Below are 25,764 nucleotides of genomic sequence, written 5' to 3'. Positions count from 1 at the left end.
GCCCATGGATAGATGCACCATATCATGTAATTACAGAATTACAGACCTGTATTTAAAACAAAGCGCCTTGCTATATGGTCAGTCAGCAGCATTTCTAAGATGATCAGAGAGATATATCAAGATGTGTTCTGACAGACATGGTCTATTAAGATCTTGTTTCTTTGCTTCTAACAGAAAATGAAACCTATTTGAGTACTGCAGTGTTCAGCAGAAACCATAGACAGGAAACTACATAAAGTAGAGACAAAACTTTAGGCTTGTTAGTTTCCTGCCTTTGGCCATGTTAAGGATAAATGAGAGTAGGGTGAAGCAGGTGAAACGCAAGAAACTTAACATCAACCATAACATTAAACTGTTGTGTGGTGTTCCCGGTATGCAGTGGTTAGTATCTCAAAAGTGGTCAACTGGTGAACCAACGAGAGTGTCGTGGGTGCCCAGGGCTCACTGATGTGCGTGGGGAGCGAACGCTCGACAGTCTGGTCCTATCCCACAGAAGAGCTACTGTAGCACAAATTGCTGAAAATATGAATACTGGCTATGATAGAAAGGTGTCAGAACACACACTGCAGCTAATAATCATAACAGCTTGCTGCGTATGGGGCTGTGTAGCTGCAGACCGGTCAGAGTGCCCATGCTGACAGTGCCCACTGTCCACTGCCGAAAGCGCCTACAACGGGCACATGAGCATCAGACCTGGACCACAGAGCAATGGAAGAAGGTGGCCTGTCAACATTTTGTTTTACATCATGTGTACGGCTGGGTGCATGTGTGTCGCTTACCTGGGGAAGAGACGGCATCAGGATGCACTATGGGAAGAAGGCAAGCCAGTGGAGGCAGTGTGATGCTCTGAGCAATGTTCTGCTGGGAAACACTGGGTTCTGGCATTCACGTGGATGTTACTTTGATACATACCACCTACCTAAACCAAGTACACCCCTCCACCCGCACCTGCAACGGTATTCCCTAATGGCAGTGACCTCTTTCAGCAGGATAACACGCCCTGCCACACTACAAAAATTTTTCAGGAATGGTTTGAAGAACATGACAAAGAGTTCAAGCTGTTGACTTGGCCTTCAAATTCCCCAGATCTCAATTCAATCAAGCATCTGTGGGATGTGCTGGACAAACAAGTCCAATCTATGGAGGCACCACCTCGCAACTTACAGGACTTAAAGGATCTGTTGCTAACATCTTGGTGCCAGATACCACAGCACACCTTCAGAGGTCTTGTGGAGTCCATGCCTTGATGCCTTGAGGGCAACCTACACAATATTAGGCAGGTGGTTTTAATGTTATGGCTGATCGATGTACATATTCCACAAAAGGACTTTTTGTAATTTTATCCAATTCGCCACTAACGTACATAAGTTGTGTCTCAAACAAACCAATCTCATGTGAAGGTTGGTTGATTAGGAATTCATGCTTTAAGATTTGATGCTTCAGCTCCAGGTTGTAACAGCAGCAACTCAAAACTTAACTAACAACATGGTTATAAACCATTTATAAAAGAAACCCCTGGTTTAAGTTCTGGATATTGCGATAAAACTAAAATCTCCTTTACAGATAAAGATTTAATTTTAATGGATATCAATTGCTTCAAATGTCTAATTATGAATAATATTTAAAATAAAGGTAAACGACTAATTCATTTTGAGAGACCACAAACATTTAGACTACACATGCTCAAATGAAAAAGAGTATGTCAGCCTATAAATAGTAGGTCAATAGGTGTGGCAAATGTAGCTGAACTAAAATAATGATTAACAGCTGATTAATGCCCAAGTAAATATTTGCGTGTCCCTAAGCAAAAGAGCATAAAATTTAACAAGGCATTTCTCTTTAATTTCTCAATTTATTAAAACAAGAGACATGTTCTTTCACATAACTGTTCTCTGTGTGAATTATGATTGTCAGCAGGGATTCCTTGGTTCCTGTTCCTGTTAATATGTTGTGTCTGTAAAAAGCAGCATTGACTTATCTCACACATACAGACTGTTCAGAGTTATGAAAGAAAGAGTTATGAGACAATATCAATATTTAAAACACAAATAGGCTAATACAGTAGGAAAATGTTCATTTAAAATAAAATTTTTAAAAAGACAATTGAGGTAGAATATTGGGTATTCTATTAATCTGATTTTTAACAAGGCATTTCATAGTTCTTTAGTAAGGCAACAATAAAGACACTATACTCTAAGTAGAAGACGAAAGGCACTTTAAATGACCACTGAGGTCATCAGTTTTGGTTTGATGTTAACGGCAAAATGCATTGATGGTTTTGCTCAAATTTATCAGAGGAATCTAGTTTGGAACTTGTATTGAATTGAACATTTTACCAGCAAATGAAAGAATATCATACACAAAACTTAATATGTTTGCATTATAATAGATGCAAGACAGTTTTAGTTGGAAACAAATAGAAAAGCATAAACCCCTCTCCGTCCATAAACTAGGTTATAAATAAAGGTTATAAATCTTCAATTCTTAGCCCTTTTTAAGAGACTGTGCTCACCCCATGTTGACTTTTACTCTCATCAAGTTTTTCCTCAAGACATTGAATGAGGACAGGGTCTACTTTGGGATCAAACTTGTTTGCAAACCAGTGGCCATAGTCCAAGAGCCACCTGAGTTCTGCAGCACCATAAATGCAAACACTGCGCATATGTGCTCCAGTGCAAGGGGGGTACAAAGACCCTTCCAAATAGTTCCACTTTACCAGCCGGGTTTTACTTTTCAAATCAGTCACATCAGGCGCTGACCTCGGGATCTCTCCTGGCACCCCGGGCACTCGTGCCAGCGTGGCCCAAAAGTGCTCATCCGGAGAGTAGGTGTCAGATGACCACTCTAAGAAGTCTTTTGCCAGCTGGCTAGTTTGAACATACTGGACAAAATCGCGCGAAAGGACAAAATAGGCACTTCCAATAAACATCTCAATGCCATGCGGTGGGGGGCTTTTAGTGAGTGTAGTTCTAATGGGTAATTTCTGGTATTCATATGGGACGTCTTTCAGTTCATGTTGAAAGCTGAAGCGTTGTTTCTTTAGCTCACTTGGTCGGCTTGTCTCCAACATGTTTGCACCCTTCAGCTTTTTCAGTTCCTTCACCAGCTCATAGTTGGACTTGAGTGGGAAGTCTTGCCCACAAAGATTGATAGCATACTTCCATTTGACCTCTGACCTCATTAGGTCTGACAGGCAATTGAGATCTGCACTGAGTCTTGTGATGTGTGCATACTGCACTGATTCCAGTTTGGAAGTGATGATTATGTTTGGGAAACATCTGGCCAGGTTTTTCACTCCTGCGATAAAGGATTTCGAGGACTTCTGATCATAATGAATGCAATATATATTGTGTGGTGCATAGATGGCTCTGATAATCCTCTCTACCATGGGCATGTTCTTATGCACTACTAAAGAGTAGGCCAGTGGAAAGTCACGCTCCTCATCAGTCACGGAGATGCCATTGTAACCTCTCATAGATAGGTATTTTGGACAATCCTCAGTAAAAGACACAACACTCTCATCATCCAACTCCACAATGTCTCTGCGCCTTATCTCCAAAGACTTGCCAATTTCTACTGGATCCAGCTCATAAATGGCATTGCAGTCAATGGCATCTTTGTTAGACTGCGAAGTGGATGATCCTACTGTAATTCCATAGGGCTCAATGTAGAATCGTTTTTTCAACGAGACCTTTACGTAGACAAGCTTCAGTACACACACAATGGACAATGACACAAAGAGCAGGCAGAGTTTGTGCCTTAGCTTATGTAAAGCAGACCATCTCCCTTTCATTCTGTGGGCAAATAAAAAAGTAAATGTTGAGGGAAATGGAGTCACATGTCTTTATTCTTAAAGTCACAACTTGTTTTAGGGTAACACTTATGCTTTGATAAATTAGATGGGGGAATGTCATTTTTAAATTCAGATAACAGGTAAAAGAACAAAAAGGATGCACAGAAAATCATTAGGAAGCTCTACTGTCTTTGCTGTTTCCGAATTATTAAGCTGCTAAGTCGAAACCTTCACATTTTTACTAATAACAGGTTTTGGCCTTTCGAGACGTCTCTGAAAAGTGTCCTTAAGAATGTACTGTAAAGTGTTAAGTGTTGTTATTTTGCTGTTTCTCAGCAAAGAGCTTGTCTATATAGACATGAAACATTATTTCACAGTTAAAAAAAAAAAAGAAAAAGAAAAAAGAAACAAAAGGTGACAGATGTGACACCCACCTTGCACTCTCGGAGTTTCACTTCTTTTCTGTAACGTTCCATCAAAAATGTCTTGAACAAAGTGATGAACAGTCCAGAGCCAGTCTGTCCATACACGCCTGTTTTCAGTGTTAACCTAAAAAAAGAACAGTATTAGCACAATGCGGAAATCTCAAAATAGCCCACATATCTACAACTTATCAGTAAGATCAATCAGAATAAATTAATAAATTAATAAATTAAGAGGCTGTACAGCAGCTCCCTAAACAGCTGCTTCTTTCAAACTCACACACTCAAGAGTCGGATGCTGCATTAGACTCAGAATCCAACAGAAATGGACCTTCTGACATGGCTGCTCGGATTTCTGATAACATTTTGTATTTTAATAGATCAAGAATACTTACGGTTTTAAGTGAGTCAGCGAGAGAGCTCCACTTGTCTCCGCTTCGCTTAACTGTGAGTAAGTGCATCGAGTGTGATATTCGCTTGCGCTTTTCTCCAGAATGGGCGTGTCAAAGCCCAGCAGCAGTGAGGTGTACAAGCTCAAGCCACGCCCACAAAACAGTACAGGCATCACTGCCGCAGTTACTATACTGTACAATGACTGAGCTCTTTAGAAAAATGATAATAATAATAGTAAAGGTAAATTTGCTCAATGATAGACTTAACTATTGAAATAATTACTATGAAAGCACTCATTCCATACTCTTTCAGCCATTTTAGGTTGTCATTCAAAACCAGTTTAATTATCAAAGCTCTTTCATTACATTCCAAATAATCTGTTAATAGCATTTTTAAACAAAATGTATTGCATATCAACAAAGTTTTATGTGATTCTAAACTTTTTCTTGCCAGTTCCAGTATAAACTAGCAAGCTTTCAAAAGACCCAGTCATCGTGGTTCATAAATGAATCCCAGTATCTGTCCATCATGTAGGATGGAAGGAACTCTTCATTACTAATCAGTCGGATGGAAGTGATGCTCATGAGGGTTTCATTTCTCAAAGCTCCTGTAATAAGAATAATAATAAAAAAAAACACTGTAAATGTAACAGTAAGGTCACATTTATAAATCTATAAAAGACATGAAACTGGACAAAATGAAGCAGTGAAACAGCCCAAACTGTCTGCATTTGATGAAAAATAGGTAAAGATAATTTCTTTAACCCCTTAAACTCCCAGGAGCCATCAGAGTGGTCCAGTCTTACATTCCTCATAACTACATACCTCTCTTATTAGGTTTACTGTAGTTACACAATAATGTGCTTTTAATGATAAAAGGAAAAAAAAAAAAAACCTGGGACTTTAAGTGGTTAAGAGACAGAAAGAAATGCTCAGAATCCAATAGTTTTGTGGGGCATGTGGCAACTTGTGGACAGGCAAAGTAGACAAGACTGCAATATGTAACGCAGGGTGCTACAACCTGAATTCAAATTCGTGGGTTTTTTTTTTTAACCATTCACAAAGACACCACTATACCCAAAGCAGAGCTGCTGAGAACCGCACAGATGCCTGCAGGTTTCTGTAAACAGAACCTGGCTCTGTCATGGTCTGACGGTGAAAATTTCAGCCAGGTCAAAGTCAACAGCATGATAAAAGCTGAAGATTACGAACTGGTTTTTAATTATATCCTGTATCTACGGGGAAAGAAATGATGGTTGAAAACTTGCTTCCAGCATGATGATGATCAGCTCTTTAGAGTAGGACTGTAAAATGTGAGCAACAGCAGTCAGACACCAGCAACAGCATACAGAAACAAACATCCTTTTCACACACTGCTAGTTACTTTTCATTAACCGTTACTTTCTGTTAATAGAAAGTAACTACTGATGTCTTTACGTCCCTGCATTCTGTAGTTCACACTGCTGTATGTATACGACACATAACCATAATTAAATAAATATTTAACTCAATTAAATCACTGAGTTCCTGCTTTAAAAGACTTGGTCACTACCAACACAACAGTTAACGATTTTTACATTTCATTGTGTAAACAGAATCTTCTCAGAAAAAAACTGCCAGTTTCTTCACAAGTCCTCAGATCCCAGACTGATACCTGTCTGCTTTGGTTCCACTTCTTTCAGTGCTGCCTTTGTGGTTTGGGACTGACCACACTCAAGCTAGAAATGATTACAATTGATTCATGATTAAATCATCATAACCATTTGCATTATTGTAGCTGTTATTAATATATGTTACATACTGAGTTAGGTGCAGAACCAGCACTGCTGGCTGCAGTGATCCTCTTATCATCTCTCCTAAAGGAGGCAGGTGGTTGTCCGCAAACTTGATTATCTGAAAAAGCAACTTGAATGTAGTTGTGCAAAACTGAGCAAAAACAAAAATAAAATCTACTTCTTTTCTAGATAGTAACACTTATGAGACTGTAGGAATATTAGCATCTGGGAGTGTCTTTCGTGACTGTTTTTGTGTCTTTGTGAATGTTTCCTTTAGATTCAAGCATTTCTCAGTTGCAACACTGTTTAGAGTGTCTATGTTGCAGCATTACTGTGAAAGTTGGGCAAAGATGTTTGATTTTGTTGGCTTTCTTCACAACAAAGCTGGCCTGTGACTGTCTTCATTGATGATGGTTCCACTTCTTCAGGGGTTACCCTCATGGCTCTGGACTGACCATACCCATGCTAGAAATGATTCAAAGTGATTCATGACTCAGTCATTATAAGCATTAGCATTACTGTAGCTGTGATTAATAAATGTTACATACTGAACTCCAAGGTGCAGAACCAGCACTGCTTCCTGCAGTGTTCCTCTTGTCATCTCTCCTGATGGAGGCAGGTGGTTGTTTGTGAACTTGATTATCTGAAAAAGCAACTTAAATGTAGTTGTGATGAAATGACACTGATGAAAAACAAAAGTTCATTGGCAACTAAAATATCCTGCCCTTCTCAACTGCACACATCTCTAGAAGAACTATATTACCTTGCTGTTTTTGTTCACAGTGCAAAATTTCAGAATCTTGTTTAGAAGATTCATTTGGTTGCTCAGGTACAACAGGAGGTTTTCTGAATGTCAAGAGCAGCTCTTTGATGACTTCATGTTTTGCAAGGTCCAGTGCACTCTGTCCGAGTGAATTCTTATCATAAGGATTTGAGCCGTACTGAAGAAGGAGCATCACGACCTATGAATGAACACTGAGATTTACTGCTTGTGAAGGCAGTCACCTTTAAGTCTGGTCCAAGGGTAAAAAAGATTTACATAAAGGGAAATGCGTGTTGATAAAACCAAAGTAGTCTTAAGTAAAGACTAAGCAGAGGACAACCTGACGATTCTTCTAAAATATTAATTATTATCAAATATTCAATACTGCCCAGGCACTCCACTTTTAACTAACAATTGCAACAATTTTATCCCAATGATATTCAAAATCTGTCTCTCTAAAAGAAGGAGCACAAGCAACAAAGAATCCTTTAGCGGTTTTGTTTACCTCATATTCACCAGACGTAACAGCATCGTGGAGAGGAGTGAATCCTTCCAGCCCCCTGCTAGTAACATTTGCACCTGCACGCAAAAGTTCTTCCACCACATCTGGATAACCTTCAGCACTGGCCTCATGTAGAGCTGTCCATCCTGACAATGCAACATGAGTTATTACAGGCACATTTCCAACCCCCTTTTGCATTGTGTTAGATCTAGAGCTTTTAGCTAACCTCCATTGTCAGCAATATTGACGTCTATTCCAGCTTTAATGAGCCTTTTAACCTGTGGTAGGTCTCCTCTCTTGCAGGCTTGATGGAGTAGAGTCTCTCCCAAAAAATTCCTTCTGTGGATGTTTCTCAGGTTAAAGTTTGCAGCTGGCTTTGTGGCTATTCAGGAATATTATAGATGTGTATAAATATATATAGTGGTACAAAATACAGGTACTGCCATTTATATTTTTAGCTTGCATGAGTTAGTATGTGTATGTAGTATGTGACTTTCATGGACAAATATCCAATGTAAAAAGAATCCTGTTAGAGGTAATGTTACCTGCATTATGCACATCAGCATGGTTAGTTTGTTTTCTGAGTTTATGTTTGGATCGCTTCTTTGTGCACTGGCTCAGTTTAGCAGTGTATGAGACCTCTTCATTTTCCACAGCTTTCTGAAGACTGTCTTGTCCTGCACTCTCTGTACCTTGATTGTTATCTGGTGTTGGAAGTAAACATAAGGGCTTCTGGGACAAGTCCGTCAACATGCTGACAGAGCTCTCTGTGTTCAATGCATCAGTTATGCTCTCTGCCGGTTCTCGCCTGCTATGCTCCTTACCAGATTTACACAAGTCGTGCTGCTTGTCCTGTCTTTCTCCCTTATAAGTGGTAACTACTGGGGCTGGAATTAACCTTGCTTGAATTGTCTCATCCTCTTTATCCTTGTCATTGCTCTTTAATTGTTCCTGCTCTTCAATCACAGTGCAGTCTGATTCTGCAGAACTTTTAGCATCATTATTTTCAACAGCAGCTTTATCATCTTTGGCACACGCTAACACTAATGAGACTGTAGGAATATTAGCATCTGGGGGAATCTTTCTACAACTATTAATATTGATTTCATCATCTTTTGGGCTTTTACTGCTTGGCGTGCTAACTAAAAGTTGTTTTTCCTCGAATGAAGTGCTAGCTTGCAATTCTAAGGCACCAACTAGAGTGGTGTCAAGTACCCTTGACAGTGATCTTCCACCACACACACTCTCATTGCATACAATGCCATGAATGGCTGCAGAACTGACAGGGAAATGATTAAAACACAATGGGGTTACTTCATCTTCCTGTTTTTGCTGAAGTTGTTTGATAGATTCATCCGGGTCATTACTCTGACAGTGAAGTTCTGCAGGGGACAATTCAGTGAATATGTTTCCTTTAGGTCCTACAAGCACTTCTCCATATGCAACACTGTTCAGAGTGTCTATATTGGTTTTAGACCATTTTGAGGCAACAGCATTACTGTCAAAGGTGGGCAGTGGCAAAGACGTTTGTTTTTGTTGGCTTTCTTTACAATAAGGCTGGGCTGTGGCTGTCTTTTTTAATATTGGATTAATTGAATGAACAAGTTTTAGCTGCTCATTGGTTGGTTTTAACTGCCCTATCATCTTTAAACCCACCTGAGGCTCAGGACTGCAGGTAAGTCCCTGGTCATGAATTAGCCCTATGAGTAGAGACTGAGATCCGCTCGATTCAGACGATTCTTCTGAGAGTAAAGACTGCTCATCTGCACATGATCCACTGGTTTCAATTTGACTGGACGTAAGTACAGGAATACTGCATTCCTGAGCTATGTTACTTTGAGCATCTGAGTGATATGTATCTTCACATACAGCAGGATTGGAAGAGGGATTCTTAAATACATTTTTGTTCAGTGGTGTAGCTCCATTAGTCATGCCGCCAAATCCACTATTTATGACAGAGACACTGTTCAGGTCAAAGTTGAGCAAGTAATCTAAAAAGTTTTGATCGCTCGCCATTGTCATTCTTCGCATCTTTTTTTTGGCAACTCCAGAATTGCTCTCGTCCACAAGATCAGTTTCATGATCGTCTCTAGAAACAGCCAAGACTGCTTCATCAGTGGTCTCCCTGCAGGAATCTTTCCACTGATTTGGGTTTGTTTCATTAGCACCTGAAACCAAACTCTGAAATAAAGATGTACGTATTAAACTATTACAGTTAATAATTTGAAAAACAAACTAGTCTGGTCTATTTGTGTTAATATTATATGATCAATTCTGACATTACCTGATTTACAAGAAGCTCCTCATTTATGGTGTTGTCATTTTCTCTGATTGTTTCACCAACTACTCCTAAAAATCATGAACATGTTCAAATAAAACCTAATATGTTTACCCAATATTTTCTAAAAAAACCAAATGTTTTCCTACAACCTAAACCAAAGGTAGCCTTCTAATCACTTGCATCAAATTAGAGTATGGGTGTATGAATGTGGCAGCTTTCCAGACTGTTTGAAATGTACACTATTTAAAGGGAGCTAACAAAATTGCCAAGCTGGCACAACTGTTATTTCTTTCATAAAGTGAACTGAAGTTAAAAAAAAAAATACACAGTTATACTGAACATTGAAAATATATTTTGCAACATGTAGGTACAGAAATGACAGGTAAGGATGAATCATATGAAGTAGAAGCTAACTGACAAAGCTAACAAAAATGCATAATCATATTCTCTGATGTGTGCTGTATTGCTATTTTTTTTTTTTTTTAAATAAATGAATTACGTTTTAACATCAATCCTGAAAATGAACAATTACAGATTAACATAAACATGAAACAGTCCACTACAAAAAGTTATTTCTACAAATGCTGATATTAGTTAGAGATTGCAGTTCTTATCATACTAACGGTGTGTGGCTCCAGAGAAATCCTGAGTAGCACTTAAAGCCCAGTGTTCAGGTGATGGTGACTGAGTCTCGGTGTAATCCACAGTGATATCACTGTCGGGATCACTGTCTGGGCAGGATGTGGTGTCAGAACCTGGAGACTCTCGCTCTGGAACAGGTAAGGAGCCATCATCATCGGAGTCTTTTGTTGGGTCTCTTAGTTGGGGCAAAATTTGAGCTGATGATTTTACTAAGAAATAAGGAGATAGGACAGTAAAATGACAAATGTTGTCTCATGTATAAAACCCATATAATTATTATAAAGCAGTCTCCTGATGTTGCATGTTTAATGCTCATGTTTGATATCACGCGATATCCTTTTTGCCACATTGTATCTGCATACCTTCAGGATTTGAAGAGGAAGTGTCATGTACTTTTGCGGCATCCTCTGAGTTTGGACAAACAGCTGGACAAAGTTCAGCTTTACTGGTCTGCTGATCTTTTTCTGATTCATCTATAGCAGCAGACTGTCTTGTCCTCTGAGTGTCACAAAAAAATTTAATAAGGAGACAATCCAATGTTTGAAAGTAGCACAGAAGGTTTTTAACTAATAAATGAGTTTATTAGCAACTGATACAGGTTTTTGTTACTCCAAAAGTGTTGGATAACAATTGGTAGAGCAGCTGTCTAGAAATCTATATTAATCTATTGAATAATATAAACTAAGTCCGTTTATCCATTACTACAAGTCTGAGAATGCTCATTTCATACATCAAGCCCTCATGCCCTGTGGATAGGGGGCAGAGTCTTCCTGAAAGAGACCACTCGTATCAGGATAATTGTATTGATTTTCAGAGCTCTCCTGTTTTTTTCTTGTCACCCATCTGTATTTACATTAAATAATTATCTATTAAATAATTAAATAATATTCCCATATTGAATATTAAATAATTCAATATTTAATATTAAGTAATTATCCCAATTGAGCATCATATACACTAATCTTGATTTGAACAATATAGTGAAACTTTGCATACCATCAACCAGTGTGCTGTATTTAATTTAAAGCTGTTATACTGTTCGTGTTATTTTTACGTCGTAGTGATTTGTGTATATAGTAAGATAGCAGCGGGACATGGACAAAGTTATCTCACTTAACACAGATAGTACAGCCTTTCAAACACATTTCCAACGTTGTATTGCTACAGAACAGGTTACAGGAGGTAGTTTTAGAGGCATACTAAGTCCATACCAAGTTAATCAATTTGAAGACTGGCTAAAAAGGCATAGCAATAAGCTTGCACTATTTGTCAGTTTTTTTTTCCAAACTCATAGTGCAACCCAAACATAAACTCTAGTCACTAATGCATCATTCAAAGCACCCTGGACTGGAAAAAGACATGACATATTATAGGGTAGAAAAAACTGGTCAAAGCTGACGTGTACAATTATAAAATTTTATTACCTATTTATCTTGCACTGAATATGTATGCTAGCAGCACCTTTCTTTGCTCAAGACTTCTGAGCAATAATAAAGTTCATTTATAGGAGGCTCAACTGAGCTGAGTATGGGCTGGCAGTCCAGCCCACCTGTAGGCCACGGTGATGATCCACCACACAGTTGGCCAGCCTCTGGCTAGATAAAGGAAGATATACAGTTGATCTGAGGATCAGATGGCTGCAGTCCAGGCTAAATAATACCGTAGGGCACGTACCAGACACAGCAAGAAACGCTCTGCAGGCTCACATTCATTGAAAGCTGAGTACTGGGGTGAATTACAGGGTGGGGGGCATGTATTTACAGAAAACTAAATTGGATGTAATGTAGTGTGAGGTGCCTCATCAGTTGATAGCACCATCAGTTAAAACCATAATGTGTTAATTTGTATAAACCCATATGTTCTGTTTACATGTAAATCAGACTAAGAATTTCAGTGACAAGCAATGGAAAGAAAAACAAACAGATTATCTGATTGAATATTTAGCAGAAACATTCCATATTCCTGTTAATAATATAAACAGGATAATATATAAATATTAACAATTTTTGTGTTTTAATGTTGTTTTTCAATCCACTAAATACACTACATGGCCAAAAGTATGTGGACAGCTGACCATCTCACTCATACACTATATTGCCAAAAGTTTTGGGATGTCTGCCTTTACATGCACATGAACTTTAATGACATCCCATTCTTAATCCGTAGGGTTTAATACGGAGTTGGCACATCCTTTGCAGCTATAACAGCTTCAACTCTTCTGGGAAGGCTTTCCACAAGGTTTAGGAGTGTGTGTATGGGACTTTTTGACCATTCTTCTAGAAGCGCATTTGTGAGGTCAGGCACTGATATTGGACGAGAAGGCCTGGCTCGCAGTCTCCGCTCTAATTCATCCCAAAGGTGTTCTATCGGGTTGAGGTCAGGACTCAGGCCAGTCAAATTCCTCCACACCAAAATCGCTCATCCATGTCTTTATGGACATTTGCTTTGTGCACTGGTGTGCAGTCATGTTGGAACAGGAAGGGGCCATCCCCAAACTGTTCCCACAAGGTTGGGAGCATGAAATTGTCCAAAATGTCTTGGTATGCTGAAGCATTAAGAGTTCCTTTCACTGGAACTAAGGGGCCAAGCCCAACTCCTGAAAAACAACCTCTCACCATAATCCCCCCTCCACCAAACTTTACACTTGGCACAATGCAGTCAGGCAAGTACCGTTCTCCTGGCAACCGCCAAACCCAGACTCATCCATCGGATTGCCAGACAGAGAAGCGTGATTCGTCACTCCAGAGAACGCGTCTCCACTGCTCTAGAGTCCAGTGGCAGCGTGCTTTACACCACTGCATCCGACGCTTTGCATTGCACTTTGTGATGTAAGGCTTGGATGCGGCTGCTCGGCCTTGGAAACCCATTCCATGAGGCTCTCTATGCACTGTTCTTGAGCTAATCTGAAGGCCACACGAAGTTTGGAGGTCTGTAGCCATTGACACTGCAGAAAGTTGGCGACTTCTGCGCACTGTGCGCCTCAGCATGCGCTGACCCCGCTCTGTGATTTTACGTGGCCTACCACTTCGCGGCTGAGTTGCTGTTGTTCCCAATTGCTTCCACTTTGTTATAATACCACTAAGAGTTGACCGTGGAATATTTAGTAGTGAGGAAATTTCACAAATGGACTTATTGCACAGGTGGCAACCTATCACGGTACCACACTTGAATTCACTGAGCTCCTGAGAGCGACCCAATCTATCACAAATCTTTCACAGTCTGCATGCCTAGGTGCTTGATTTTATACACCTGTGGCCATGGAAGTGATTGGAACACTTGAATTCAATGATTTGTAGGGGTGTCCCAAAACTTTTGGCAATATAGTGCATGTGTTTTTTGGACATCCCATTCCAGATTTATTCCCCCTTTGCTGTTATAATAAACTCCACTCTTCTAGGAAGGCTTTCTACTAGATTTTGGAGCGTGGCTGTGGGGATTTGTGTTCATTCAGCCACAAGAGCATTAGTGAGATCAGGCACTGATGTTGGGTGAGGAGGTCTGGGGTGCAGTCAGCATTCCAGTTCATCCCAAAGGTGTTCAGTGGGGTTGAGGTCAGGGCTCTGTGCAAGACACTCAAGTTCTTCCTCTCTGACCTTAGCAAATCATGTCTTCATGGAGCTCACTTTGTGCATGGATAATTGTCATGCTGCAAAATGTTTGTGACCGTTAGTTTCAGTGAAGGGAAATCTTAATGCTACAACATATCAAGACACCACATATGGGTGTGATGGTCAGGTGTCCACAAACTTTTGGCCATACACTGTGTCATAACATGTCTAATTGTTATGGCACTTTATGCAGATAATTTCACTGAATTTGAATTGCTGGATGAAGGCTATAGCCTCATGACATCTGTTCCACCCAAATTTGCATTCATGGATATATCCCAGATTAAAGCACATTTAATTTTTTTAAATTTACATTGCCCTTTTGTTAAATGTAGTAATAAGCCTAATAAGTTATGAGGTCCCAGCAAGATGCTGAGTCTCTAGATGCTGGGGCCAGTCTTGGACCAGTGTCTGCTGACCAGTGTCTGTTGATCACACTCAACAGGTTGTCCACTACACTACTCTATAGCCCCTGGCAGATGAGATGTTTGTTCTCAGTGAGGCTAAACTTGTATGATCAGAGAAAGCCGCTCAACCTTGTCATGCCCTTGTGGCTATTACAGCTGATCAAGCTGTGTAATACTCAGAGGAGACAATGGTGAGAGAGAAACCAATTTGGCAAGGAGATATGATAATTAAACAAGAGTAAAAACCATATAGTGCAAGTTTGAAGAGGCAATGTAGAAAACAATGTGGTGAGTGATAGCTAATACAGGTTAGTAATTATAATGAGTAAAAATGACTCAAAGCTCCTCAGGAATCCAGAGGACTCCTCAGGGCTCTGCAGCATTCTATGGAAAAATGCTCCTAATGTATAAAACATACTCACAAAGTAAGAAGGTTTTGAAAAGAGAATATATCTAGCTCTGGAGGGCAGGATGCCAGTCAGTCAAGTGTAGTCATAAACTGCTAAGTGAATAAATCCATATTGTGGAGGTCTGACGTGTATGATGCAATATGAAAACAGGGAGAGATGCAGTACAATGATATTTATTGCAAATACTGTTCAAATCATTTGTTATTACTTGACTTTGATGAATGGTCTCGGTATGTATGAGCACACAGAGATCCAGGTGATTCTCACCACTCCTGATGATTAGGAGGGAAACCAAACTGTACTTTAAAAACTTAGACATATTAAATTTACAGCACTTTGTTTGAAGATACGCATCTACGTGCATTATAGCTTTCCCAAAATGTTTGCCATCTATAAATGGCTAACATTAGCGATGATAGAGGGGAAAAAATGTAACAGTGATGCTAAAAATGTGTAAATACAGAGAGGGGACAAAGAGACAAAGAAAAAAAGACAAAATAAAGTGTTTTAGCCATCAACAAGTGGACTCTAATCAGGCAAATGGACTCAAACCATAGCAGAAAAATGCCCCCACAGCATAACAGAGCCACTGGTGTTTCCTTCAGTTGGTCACCCATCTGTATATAAACACCTCTGTATCAGGGAGATGATGAATTGGATTAAAAACTGGATTATGTGTATCATGCGATTAAACGTATGACTGAATTCTCTCCTTAAATACTGCAGCCATGCTCAGGGACAACTCTATTAACCTGCAATTTTCCAGGCTAGATTCAGAGCCTTATCTGGAACAGAAAAATCTAGATTTTCATTAATCGTAAGTCATGGTGTACGACTAACTTGAAAATCCTGCTTTCTGGAATGTGCTCCAGGAAGAAAAGCCCTGGCTTGACAGAGAAGGAAACAAGGCTAGAACTACTGCAGAGTTATTGATTGATCTTTTGGAAGCAATAGCAGAAAAGTCTGGCATTCAACCAAAAGCTTCTATCACACCCAACAATAGCTTACACTGCGAAACCACCTAAGGAAATTAAGCTAATAAAAAGGTTCTTTTACTGCTTGAGAAGTAACTATCTTGCTAGATAAACTATGGTGTAATTTATTATCCTTCCAAAAAATGATCCATACTGTAACGTTCTATACTGTATAGAATATAGGCAGACAAAAAAAACTGTTGTTGTATAAATGTTTATTTGGATGCAGCTTTCAAATGTGCTGATGGAGAAATAGAGCGCAACTTGATGCCTTACAAATTAGATCTTTTTTTTTTTTTTTTTGACTTTCGCACAATTTGTTTCTTTATAGTCATGATGATTACATTAAGATTCCAGGTTATAAAAATAAAAAATCTGTTTGATACACTATTGCTTAAAAATGCTGACAGGCAACCGGGGACTGAATGGCAAAGGCTAACACCCACAATTCTTTTTTTTAATTTTAATTTTAATTATTTTACCTTTAATTATTTTCCTTGTTGGACAGCTACTGAATTAGATACATCTCTTACACTAGAGGCTTACTTTAAAGTCTCCTTAAAGTAAATCACTACCGCTGATCCATTTTTTCACCTGTTGCACGTAGTATCTTGGCTTTATTATTAATTAAGACTCATATGTTTCTAACTTGCTGTTTGTGCGGTCAGTACTTCCATATATAACTCATGGTGTTATGTCAAATGCATGGCTGACTTCAGTGCATTTGCGCTCTCACAAGCATACATTAGTTACACATTGTTGCCGCCTACTGGATATATTATATAACTGCAGTAATAGACATTGTGCCAGTTCAGGCCAGCCTTACACAGTACGATGTATTGTAAGAACTAACACCCAACATAAAAAAAAACATTAAATAGAATAAAATAAATAAAAATATATATTTAAAATATTTGGAACCACACTATATACAACAGTTTGAACTGCAGTGGTAGTTCAACGCAGAGCTGAACTTGTCAGTCGTCAGCTGTAAGCTTGTGAAGTGTGTCACAAACAGACATAAAAAATTTGTCTTTTATCCAGAGGTATTTAAACTGAGGGGGCGTGAAGGAATTGCAGGTGGAACGCAAGTGAGATGAGAAATAAAAAATAATAAAAAAATAATAATAATAAAAAAAAAAGTAAAATGACCCTTTCAGACCTGCCAGCCTTTACACATTTTTGCTCGGCATTTTAACAACAGAATGAAAAACATGCCAAAAGAGCATCACCCTCATTTCCTGTCACACTATTTCTGTCTGAAATGGTTCAGTAGCATGATTTTTAGTTCATTAATGTGAAATAAAAACAATGCATATCTAACTTCACTATCATTAAACAAGTTAACATCAGTCAATCAATCAATCAATCAATTAATTAATTAAAGATTCTTTTTATTAGGGATGTCACTGAAAAATTTCTGCTGAAAATAGTCAGAGACTGCACTTGTGGTTTTTGGACAAAAGAGAAAAAAGGCTGAAAACTTTGACTAAATAAAAAAAAATCTGGTTAAATAGGCCTATAACGAAGTTTCAAAGTTCTCAGAAAACTGGGAAATGGAGCTGAATACTTCTGTTTTAATTGAACTAATGAAAAGTACTTTGCTGAAATCTTACTGCTTGTCAGAATCTACACAGCCCTTATTAAGGTAGCACAGTTACCTTAATATTCAAAAATATGACTATGTGCATCATGGAAACGTGTGATTCACATCTTTGGAATCAGCATTTATTTATGCTTCTAATGCAATTGCACTGTTTGAACACCAGCGGTCCCAAACTGTGCAACCCTTAGAGTTTACACACTAAGCGTTCTTTCACAACGATCGAGCTTTCAAATGATACCAGCCACACGCCTCTGTGATCCACAGCGCCTGAGAATGAGGCCGCGGAATCCGGGCATTTTAGTCAACTTTGGAGCTCTATTTCCGGTTAAAATGACACCTCAGACGCTGCTACAGAGCTCATTCTGTTTCAATCGATCATTTTCGAATTGAACTGAATCGTGAAAACAGTATCATGAATAAAATCTATTCAAACAGTGACTAAGTGTATCATTACACTCCTACTTAAAATGGACACCAAGCTTCTCAATCAATAATCAAACCTGTCAATATACAAACAACCTCTGGAGAAAATACAGGCATATAGGTCTAAGCATCCATGGCACCAAGACATGAGATGAGTAAATGAGTTTCATTAATGACAATATTGTTTTTCAATCCAACTGCTCAGTCAATAATTTTATTATTAAAAATATGTTACTGTCCAAGCCTAACTACACACTTCATTATTTTTACATTTTATACCTCAAATACCAGAATCTAGAAGAGCTTCTTCTCACAAGCGGCCAGGTTCCTCAATAATAAACCACCTGCTTCCCACCAACCTCGGAATTAATGGACACAACCCCATCATGCACTGACAACTTTAACCACAAACCACCATGGTTCCTTATCTTGTTCCCTCTCATTACACCTAAGTTACAAAGTTACATACTCAGGAATGTCAGTATGCACTGTCCACCTATACCAGTATACCAGTATGTTAGTCACAGCACAAGACATTTACATTTATGGCATTTGGCAGACGCCCTTATCCAGAGCGACCTACAATTATCTCATTTATACAACTGAGCAGTTGAGGGTTAAGGGCCTTGCTCAAGGGCCCAGTAGTGGCAGCTTGGTGGTGCTGGGATTTGAACTCTTAACCTTCCGATCAGAAGTCCAATGACTTAACCACTGAGCTACCACAAGAGCCACTTAATAATGCCCCACTCACCACACACCACATAATACACCACTGTGCTGTGTGTTGTATTTAATGTCTTGTGTTGTTTTTATTGTATTGTCCCCATTGTTTGTATTTATTGTATTGTCTGTTGTGCGCTGCCACTCTGTCGCCCTCAATTTTTGTACTGTATGTTGTCTACACTGTTGTCCATGACTCCTGTAATGTCCCACCAAGGCCTTGGAGAACGGTATTTCTTTCCACTGTATACATTCTATACATACGTGCTAGAATGACAATACAACTCTCTAATATCTAAATCAGTAATTAGAGACTGGGTGTAATGATAATGTCGGTATTGCCTACTGCAAATTGTACATTGAACTGCAAAAACATACAAGGACCATCTGATCTAGGTATGTTGCCATGCATGCCTGTCTTTTGTTAAAAGCTAACCGTTACTTACTCTACAAGCCTTAGCTGCATATCGTCTCAGTAGTTTCTCTATATTGCTGTCTTGATTGAGGTCTATGGCATTGTCTCCCTTCTGATTCTTCAATAATGGATCAGCGCCCCACTTTAACAGCAGATGAACTAGCTAGATTTACAAAAAATAAGACCATGGTTACAAAAAAAAAAAAAAAAAAAAAGGATTGCAGGAGTACTAGTCAAGAGACTGTTGAAAACACACACCTTAAAGTTGCCAAGTTGTACTGCGTCCTGTAAAGGTGTTATTCCTTCATGTCCTACAGAATTGACTAGGGCTCCAGCTTTAAGTAGAGTTTCTGCAATGGTGTAATTATGTCCCAATACTGCTTCATGAAGTGGGGTCCAACCTGAAATAAGTACAATGATCATAGGCTTAAATTCTTTATCGGTGGACAACAAGTGATCAACAGACAGAAAGGCATAATCTGTCATGCCGTAGCATCCCATCTTCAAACGTGGTTTAATTTGAACCAGTTTATGGATTGTGTTATCCTAAATTGTACCTGCATTATCCGCCAGGTTGACGGAGGCACCAACTTCAATTATGTCTTTCACAAACTGAAGATCTCCTTTCATCACAGCAAGATGGAGGCGTGTCTCCCCAAATTTGTTTCGTCTATGGATGCTCTTTAAGCTTAAGACTTTTCGTTTGCCACTTGTTGTTTTTTTAACTGCTCTACCACAAAAGCCTAAAACAAACAGTAAACAAATAGTAAACAAATAGCACATCTACTCATAATCATATCTCTTTTCATTGTTTAACAATGTTATATTAACTTAATTTTAACTTGTGTATGTTAACTTTCACAATCTAAAAGCAAAATAACAGATGGCTGTACACTGTACAAGCTTTTTTTTTTTTTTGGGTTGTACAAGTGTTAAGAATTAAAAACTCAGACATCTTCATGCTGTCATAGATTTATCTAGAGCTGTAGAACTGAGTTTTTATGGTAATCATCTTTCTTTTTTAATTAAACATAATTAAATGTGATTTTGGTGAGCTTAGCTAGAGTTAGCCATTGGATAATGTTAGATATAATTTTTTATTGACTCATACATCAATCTATCTATCTGCATACAGTGGTGGCAGGTTTATGTATAGTAACTAAACAGCTTAGTCTTATTCTGATTTAAATATTTCTATATTTGATGGAATATGGGTTTATAAAGAACAACGTTAAAAAAGGCTGTTTTCTGTTTATTTAAAATGATAACATGACTAAATGCAATAGTACTATTTTGTTCTTAAATTGTCTGAATAATTGTTATAATAAACAAGACTTTATTATGGAACCAATATTGATTTTCTTTATCGTGCTGCCCTAATGGTCTACTCACACAAACACTTCATTATATTTACCACGGTTCCTGCTTTTTCTGGTTCATTATTTACCATCAAAATTGTGGTATTTTACAATCCTAAAACAAATGTCAGCAACATTCCTCAGATATGTATGAATATTTGCAAAGCCCCTTCTAGAAAGCTAGAGAAAGACTTCAAACAGTATAATTTGTCATAAATACACATCTATGAACGTAAGAAAATACCTATTAACAGAAACAAACACCAAAGCTAATGCTAGCCCACATGGTTCACCGCAAAGTATCTGCTTCTTCTGATTTTCTCTGACAATTTATCATGACAGTCCGTCTGTCTACACAGGTAAATATCGTAACAAATGTAATAATAATAATAATGATAATAATAATAATTGGGTATGTAAGCTGCTCCATTCAAAGAGCAATGACACTGCAATTTTTGCCTGTCGTCTCCAACAGGCTGTGGTTTTTGTTCCACTAGCTGATCAGGTGTGTACTGTCTGCTACAGACGTGGGTGGGTATGGTGAAATGGCAGACGTACGTTTGCTAACCATCGTCTCCTGAGATCACTCTGAGCTGGGAAGCTGTGGAAGCTTAAAGCTGTTAAACTAGCTGTGCTCAGAATATTTCTTAATTTGTCTTTGAAAATATTTTGTGTTAAATACCTTATGGCAGACACTCATTTTGATCTTGTTACGAAGAACAAACAGTAGTTATGAATGTAAACAGCGCAGTGCAGGAGGAGGCACCTGTTCCTGGTCTCTGCTGACCTCTCGTGGACAGATGAGATAAGACGGCACTCTTTACAGTCTCACCTCTTTCAGAAGATAAATTCCTGCGCCCTGGCTCCTTTGGCCTAAACATAGAAAAGATCAGTGATATTAAATAAACTGGCAAATACTGAAAATGTTCCTGTAGTAATGTATTACTAATGGATTGTATTAAATGTATTAAAAATACTATTTGAGTCACTAGGTTAGTAGATTATTGGCTAACTAACTAGCCGACTAACTAACTGACTAACCTGCTTTTAGAAATGCTGCCTTTGTCCTTTTTGATTTTAGACATTCGTTGTGCATGTTTTCTCACACTGCTCTGACTGCCTACTGCACTCTGTCCACTGCAGACACTCTGTGACAGGCCATGTGTGAACAGAGGTTTGGGATGTTGAACTGAGGTTATAGGGTTTGGCTGAGGTTTGGATTTTGCAGTCATTGCCACAGTCACTGGGCCCCCTGCATCAACACCACAATTAATTACCAGCAAGGAAACCAAGAAAGACATTCTACATATCAACGCAATGACAAGAAACCGCCACTAGGTGGAGATATTTCGTTAAATTGCACAGAAGCATACATTTTACAAAGTGTAGTTTATTTGATCATTTATGTGAATGACAAGGATAAAAGGCATCAAACCCAGACCTATAGCTGTGAGGCTGCTAAGCTACTCACAGCACCTCCATCCGATCCTAATATTATATTAATATATTTTTTCTAACTCAATGCAAGTTATTTTATATTAGTATATTGGTCTGTCACAAATACATTTTAATGATTTCTGATCTGACTGTCTTTCTGTCTGTCAGCATAAACTTCTGTGCTTACCTTTTGATTGATCTATTTTTGCTGATCCCTCATCCTCCTTGCAAACAGTGTTGCTCTGATTTAAGGAGTATATCAGTGGGCTGTCCCTAATCTATAAAGATTATAACACAAGTATTACAATATTACTTTTTTTAAGATTTGCAATATTCTTCAGTCGGTTATTCTGGGGTAGAAGTAACCCCAAAAATTTCTGTCATAAACACACTTGTGGTCACAACATTTTTAACTCTGCACCATGATAATACACTACATGGCCAATAGTTTGTAGACACCTGACCATAACACTCATGTGCTTGATGAACATCCCATTCCAGATTTAGTCTCCTCCACTGCTGTTACAATGACCTCCACTCTCCAAAATCTAGTGGGAAGACTGTCCACTAGATTTTGGAGCGTGGCTGTGGGGATCAGACCACTCAGCCACAAGAGCATTAGTGAGGTCAGGGACTGATTCCTGATGAGAAGGCCTGGGGCAAGACCACTCGAATTCTTCCACTCCGGCCTTGGCAAACCATGTCTCCATGGAGCTCGCTTTGTACACAGGGGCACTGCCATGCTGGAACAGGTTTGGGCGTCTTAGTTCCAGTGAAGGGAAACTGTAATGCTACAGCATACAATGACATCTTATACAACTGTGTGCTTCCAACTTTATGGCAACAGTTTGGGGAAGAACCACATAAAATCAGGTGTCCACATACACTATATTACCAAAAGTATTCGGTCACCTGCCTTGACTCACATATGAACTTAAGTGCCATCCCATTCCTAACCCATAGGGTTCAATATGATGTCGGTCCACCTTTTGCAGCTATTACAGCTTCAACTCTTCTGGGAAGGCTGTCCACAAGGTTGAGGAGTGTGTTTATAGGAATTTTTGACCGTTCTTCCAAAAGCGCATTGGTGAGGTCACACACTGATGTTGGTCGAGAAGGCCTGGCTCTCAGTCTCCGCTCTAATTCATCCCAAAGGTGTTCTATCGGGTTCAGGTCAGGACTCTGTGCAGGCCAGTCAAGTTCATCCACACCAGACTCTGTCATCCATGTCTTTATGGACCTTGCTTTGTGCACTGGTGCACAGTCATGTTGGAAGAGGAAGGGGCCCGCTCCAAACTGTTCCCACAAGGTTGGGAGCATGGAATTGTCCAAAATGTTTTGGTATCATGAAGCATTCAAAGTTCCTTTCACTGGAACTAAGGGGCCAAGCCCAACTCCTGAAAAACAACCCCGCACCATAATTCCTCCTCCACCAAATTTCACACTCGGCACAATGCAGTCCGAAATGTACCGTTCTCCTGGCAACCTCCAAACCCAGACTCGTCCATCAGATTGCCAGATGGAAAAGCGTGATTCATCACTCCAGAGAACGCGTCTCCACTGCTCTAGAGTCCAGTGGCGGCGTGCTTTACACCACTGCATCCGACGCTTTGCATTGCACTTGGTGATGTGTGGCTTGGATGCAGCTGCTCGGCCATGGAAACCCATTCCATGAAGCTCTCTGCGTACTGTACTTGGGCTAATCTGAAGGTCACATGAAGTTTGGAGCTCTGTAGCAATTGACTGTGAAGAAAGTCGACGACCTCTTTGCACTATGCGCTTCAGCATCCGCTGACCCCTCTCCGTCAGTTTACGTGGCCTACCACTTCGTGGCTGAGTTGCTGTTGTTCCCAAACTCTTCCATTTTGTTATGATAAAGCTGACAGTTGACTGTGGAATATTTAGGAGAGAGGAAATTTCACGACTGGATTTGTTGCACAGGTGGCATCCTATGACAGTTCCATGCTGGAATTCACTGAGCTCCTGAGAGCGGCCCATTCTTTCACAAATGTTTGTAAAAACAGTCTGCATGCCTAAGTGCTTGATTTTATACACCTGTGGCCAGGCCAAGTGATTAGGACACCTGATTCTGATCATTTGGATGGGTGACCAAATACTTTTGGTAATATAGTGTACTTCTGGGCATATAGCGTGCGTCCAAGGTGTATTTTTATTTTTGTTTTTAAGTGCATTTTACCTGATTGCTGCCAACAGGTCTCCTTACCCCTCTCTGAGCCAAAAGACCAATCTCTGGAGAAATTCCTGGGAAGAAAAGCTTGGTGAAACAGAACCTAAACATAAATATGCCCAGTACCTTATTACACAGCAAACCAACCGGTCAAACTCCACAGAACAGTAAAATTAAGCTTTGTCAAAAACATGGTGCTATCATACTCTCATTTTCATCATAAAATTAGCCTGAGGCTGTAATGTTGGTACATACTTTGCAAAGGAGGTATTTTAGTACTGCTGCTAACATGCTAATGTGACTTATGTACATGTTAGTAAGATGCTTTACTCAGTTTACCGTAGTGAGAACAGGACAGAGGAGGAGTGTGAAGAGAGGGTGTCGAAGGTGCTTCTGCTGCACCCAACATCAACAACCTGTGTAAATAACAAACAAACAAACAGGTCTAAATGTCTCCTAATACATAAAACATGTAGCTAGCCAAGTTTCTGGCTGCTTACTTTGTATTAACTGAAAAGGTTTCTGTCAGTTTTTACTCTAAAGTTAGATGTAGTGGTGTCTGCTAGCTGTGGAGGAGCTGGCGGTGGAGTTAGCGTTAGCAGCTACCTTTTCATGTAAAACAGCTCATCTGCTTCTTCAGTCTCCGGGTCTGTTGTAACTATCTCTTCATGGGCTACATCGAATTCCATCGTTATTAATCAACTTATATAGCCAGCAACGCGACTTTTAATTAGCATTTAATCAGTTTTATCATTAGCAAGCTCGCCCTCAGCAAGCTCGCGCCCTTTCGCGCGCGCAAACGTCCGGAGGGAAGCGCTGCGCTGATTGGCTGGCGCGCGCAGCTGTGGCACGAGAGCTCGCTGTTTGGTTCTGTTGGTGCACTGCTACTGCATTTTAATTAACTTTACATAGCTCAAAGACGAGAAAGGTGATCAAATATTCATCCATCCATCCATCTATTCATTCATTCATTCATTCATTCATCTACAGCCACAGTTTTATCCTGGTCAGGACTGGAGCCGATCCTGGGAACAGTGGCCTGATGGGAAGCCAATCCAACAACATCATCATCATCATCAACAACATCATCATCATCAACAACAACAACATCATCATCATCATCAACAACATCATCATCATCAACAACATCATCATCATAATCATCATCAACAACAACAACATCATCATCAACAACATCAACATCATCATCATCATCAACAACATCATCATCATCAACAACAACAACATCATCATCATCATCAACAACATCATCATCATCAACAACAACAACATCATCATCATCATCAACAACATCATCATCATCATCATCATCATCAACAACAACAACATCATCATCAACAACAACAACAACAACAACATCTACTACTACTAATAATAATAACAATAACAATCTTCATCATTATCATCATAAATTTTTACTGACTTCTAAATTTTGGTGGTAGATTTGTATAATAATCAGGAGTGTTTAATATTTTGTAACCTGAAGAGTCAATGACACAGTGGTTCATGTGGAGTAAAGTTTATTCAGGTCTTTACCATGCACCTTTGCACCTTTGATCTGACTGCTGAAATTTTATTAACTGAGATTCTAAGATTTATCCATATCCTTCAATAAAACAATGAATAA

The 25,764-nt window shown here is 39.2% G+C and overlaps 2 protein-coding genes across 2 annotated transcripts; both read right to left on the bottom strand.

Moving 5' to 3' along the window:
* Window positions 1–1,704: 1,704 nt before the first annotated feature.
* gcnt4a (glucosaminyl (N-acetyl) transferase 4a) lies at window positions 1,705–5,065 on the bottom strand. Its single transcript, XM_026931110.3, has 3 exons — window positions 4,611–5,065; window positions 4,228–4,342; window positions 1,705–3,794 (listed from the first exon to the last, which is right to left on the bottom strand). Exon 3 carries the CDS (start codon window positions 3,791–3,793, stop codon window positions 2,495–2,497), a length of 1,299 nt encoding a protein of 432 aa, XP_026786911.1. The 5' UTR covers window position 3,794; window positions 4,228–4,342; window positions 4,611–5,065; the 3' UTR covers window positions 1,705–2,494.
* A 31-nt stretch (window positions 5,066–5,096) lies between these two features.
* ankrd31 (ankyrin repeat domain 31) lies at window positions 5,097–25,239 on the bottom strand. Its single transcript, XM_053229196.1, has 20 exons — window positions 24,723–25,239; window positions 24,456–24,532; window positions 24,126–24,190; window positions 22,116–22,206; window positions 21,533–21,743; window positions 21,258–21,364; window positions 19,691–19,876; window positions 19,392–19,534; window positions 19,165–19,296; window positions 10,933–11,068; window positions 10,552–10,779; window positions 9,932–9,996; window positions 8,193–9,828; window positions 7,874–8,029; window positions 7,651–7,793; window positions 7,146–7,344; window positions 6,931–7,037; window positions 6,715–6,847; window positions 6,409–6,500; window positions 5,097–6,325 (listed from the first exon to the last, which is right to left on the bottom strand). The coding sequence occupies exons 1-20, from the start codon at window positions 24,803–24,805 to the stop codon at window positions 6,233–6,235; spliced, it is 4,083 nt and encodes a 1,360-aa protein (XP_053085171.1). The 5' UTR covers window positions 24,806–25,239; the 3' UTR covers window positions 5,097–6,232.
* Window positions 25,240–25,764: the final 525 nt, after the last annotated feature.

Source organism: Pangasianodon hypophthalmus, chromosome 24 (genome assembly GCF_027358585.1).
Source record: "Pangasianodon hypophthalmus isolate fPanHyp1 chromosome 24, fPanHyp1.pri, whole genome shotgun sequence".
In the NCBI taxonomy this organism is placed as follows: Eukaryota; Metazoa; Chordata; class Actinopteri; order Siluriformes; family Pangasiidae; genus Pangasianodon; species Pangasianodon hypophthalmus.
The sequence above is the reverse complement of the archived record's forward strand: the minus strand, read 5'-3'. Positions and strand labels throughout refer to the sequence as shown.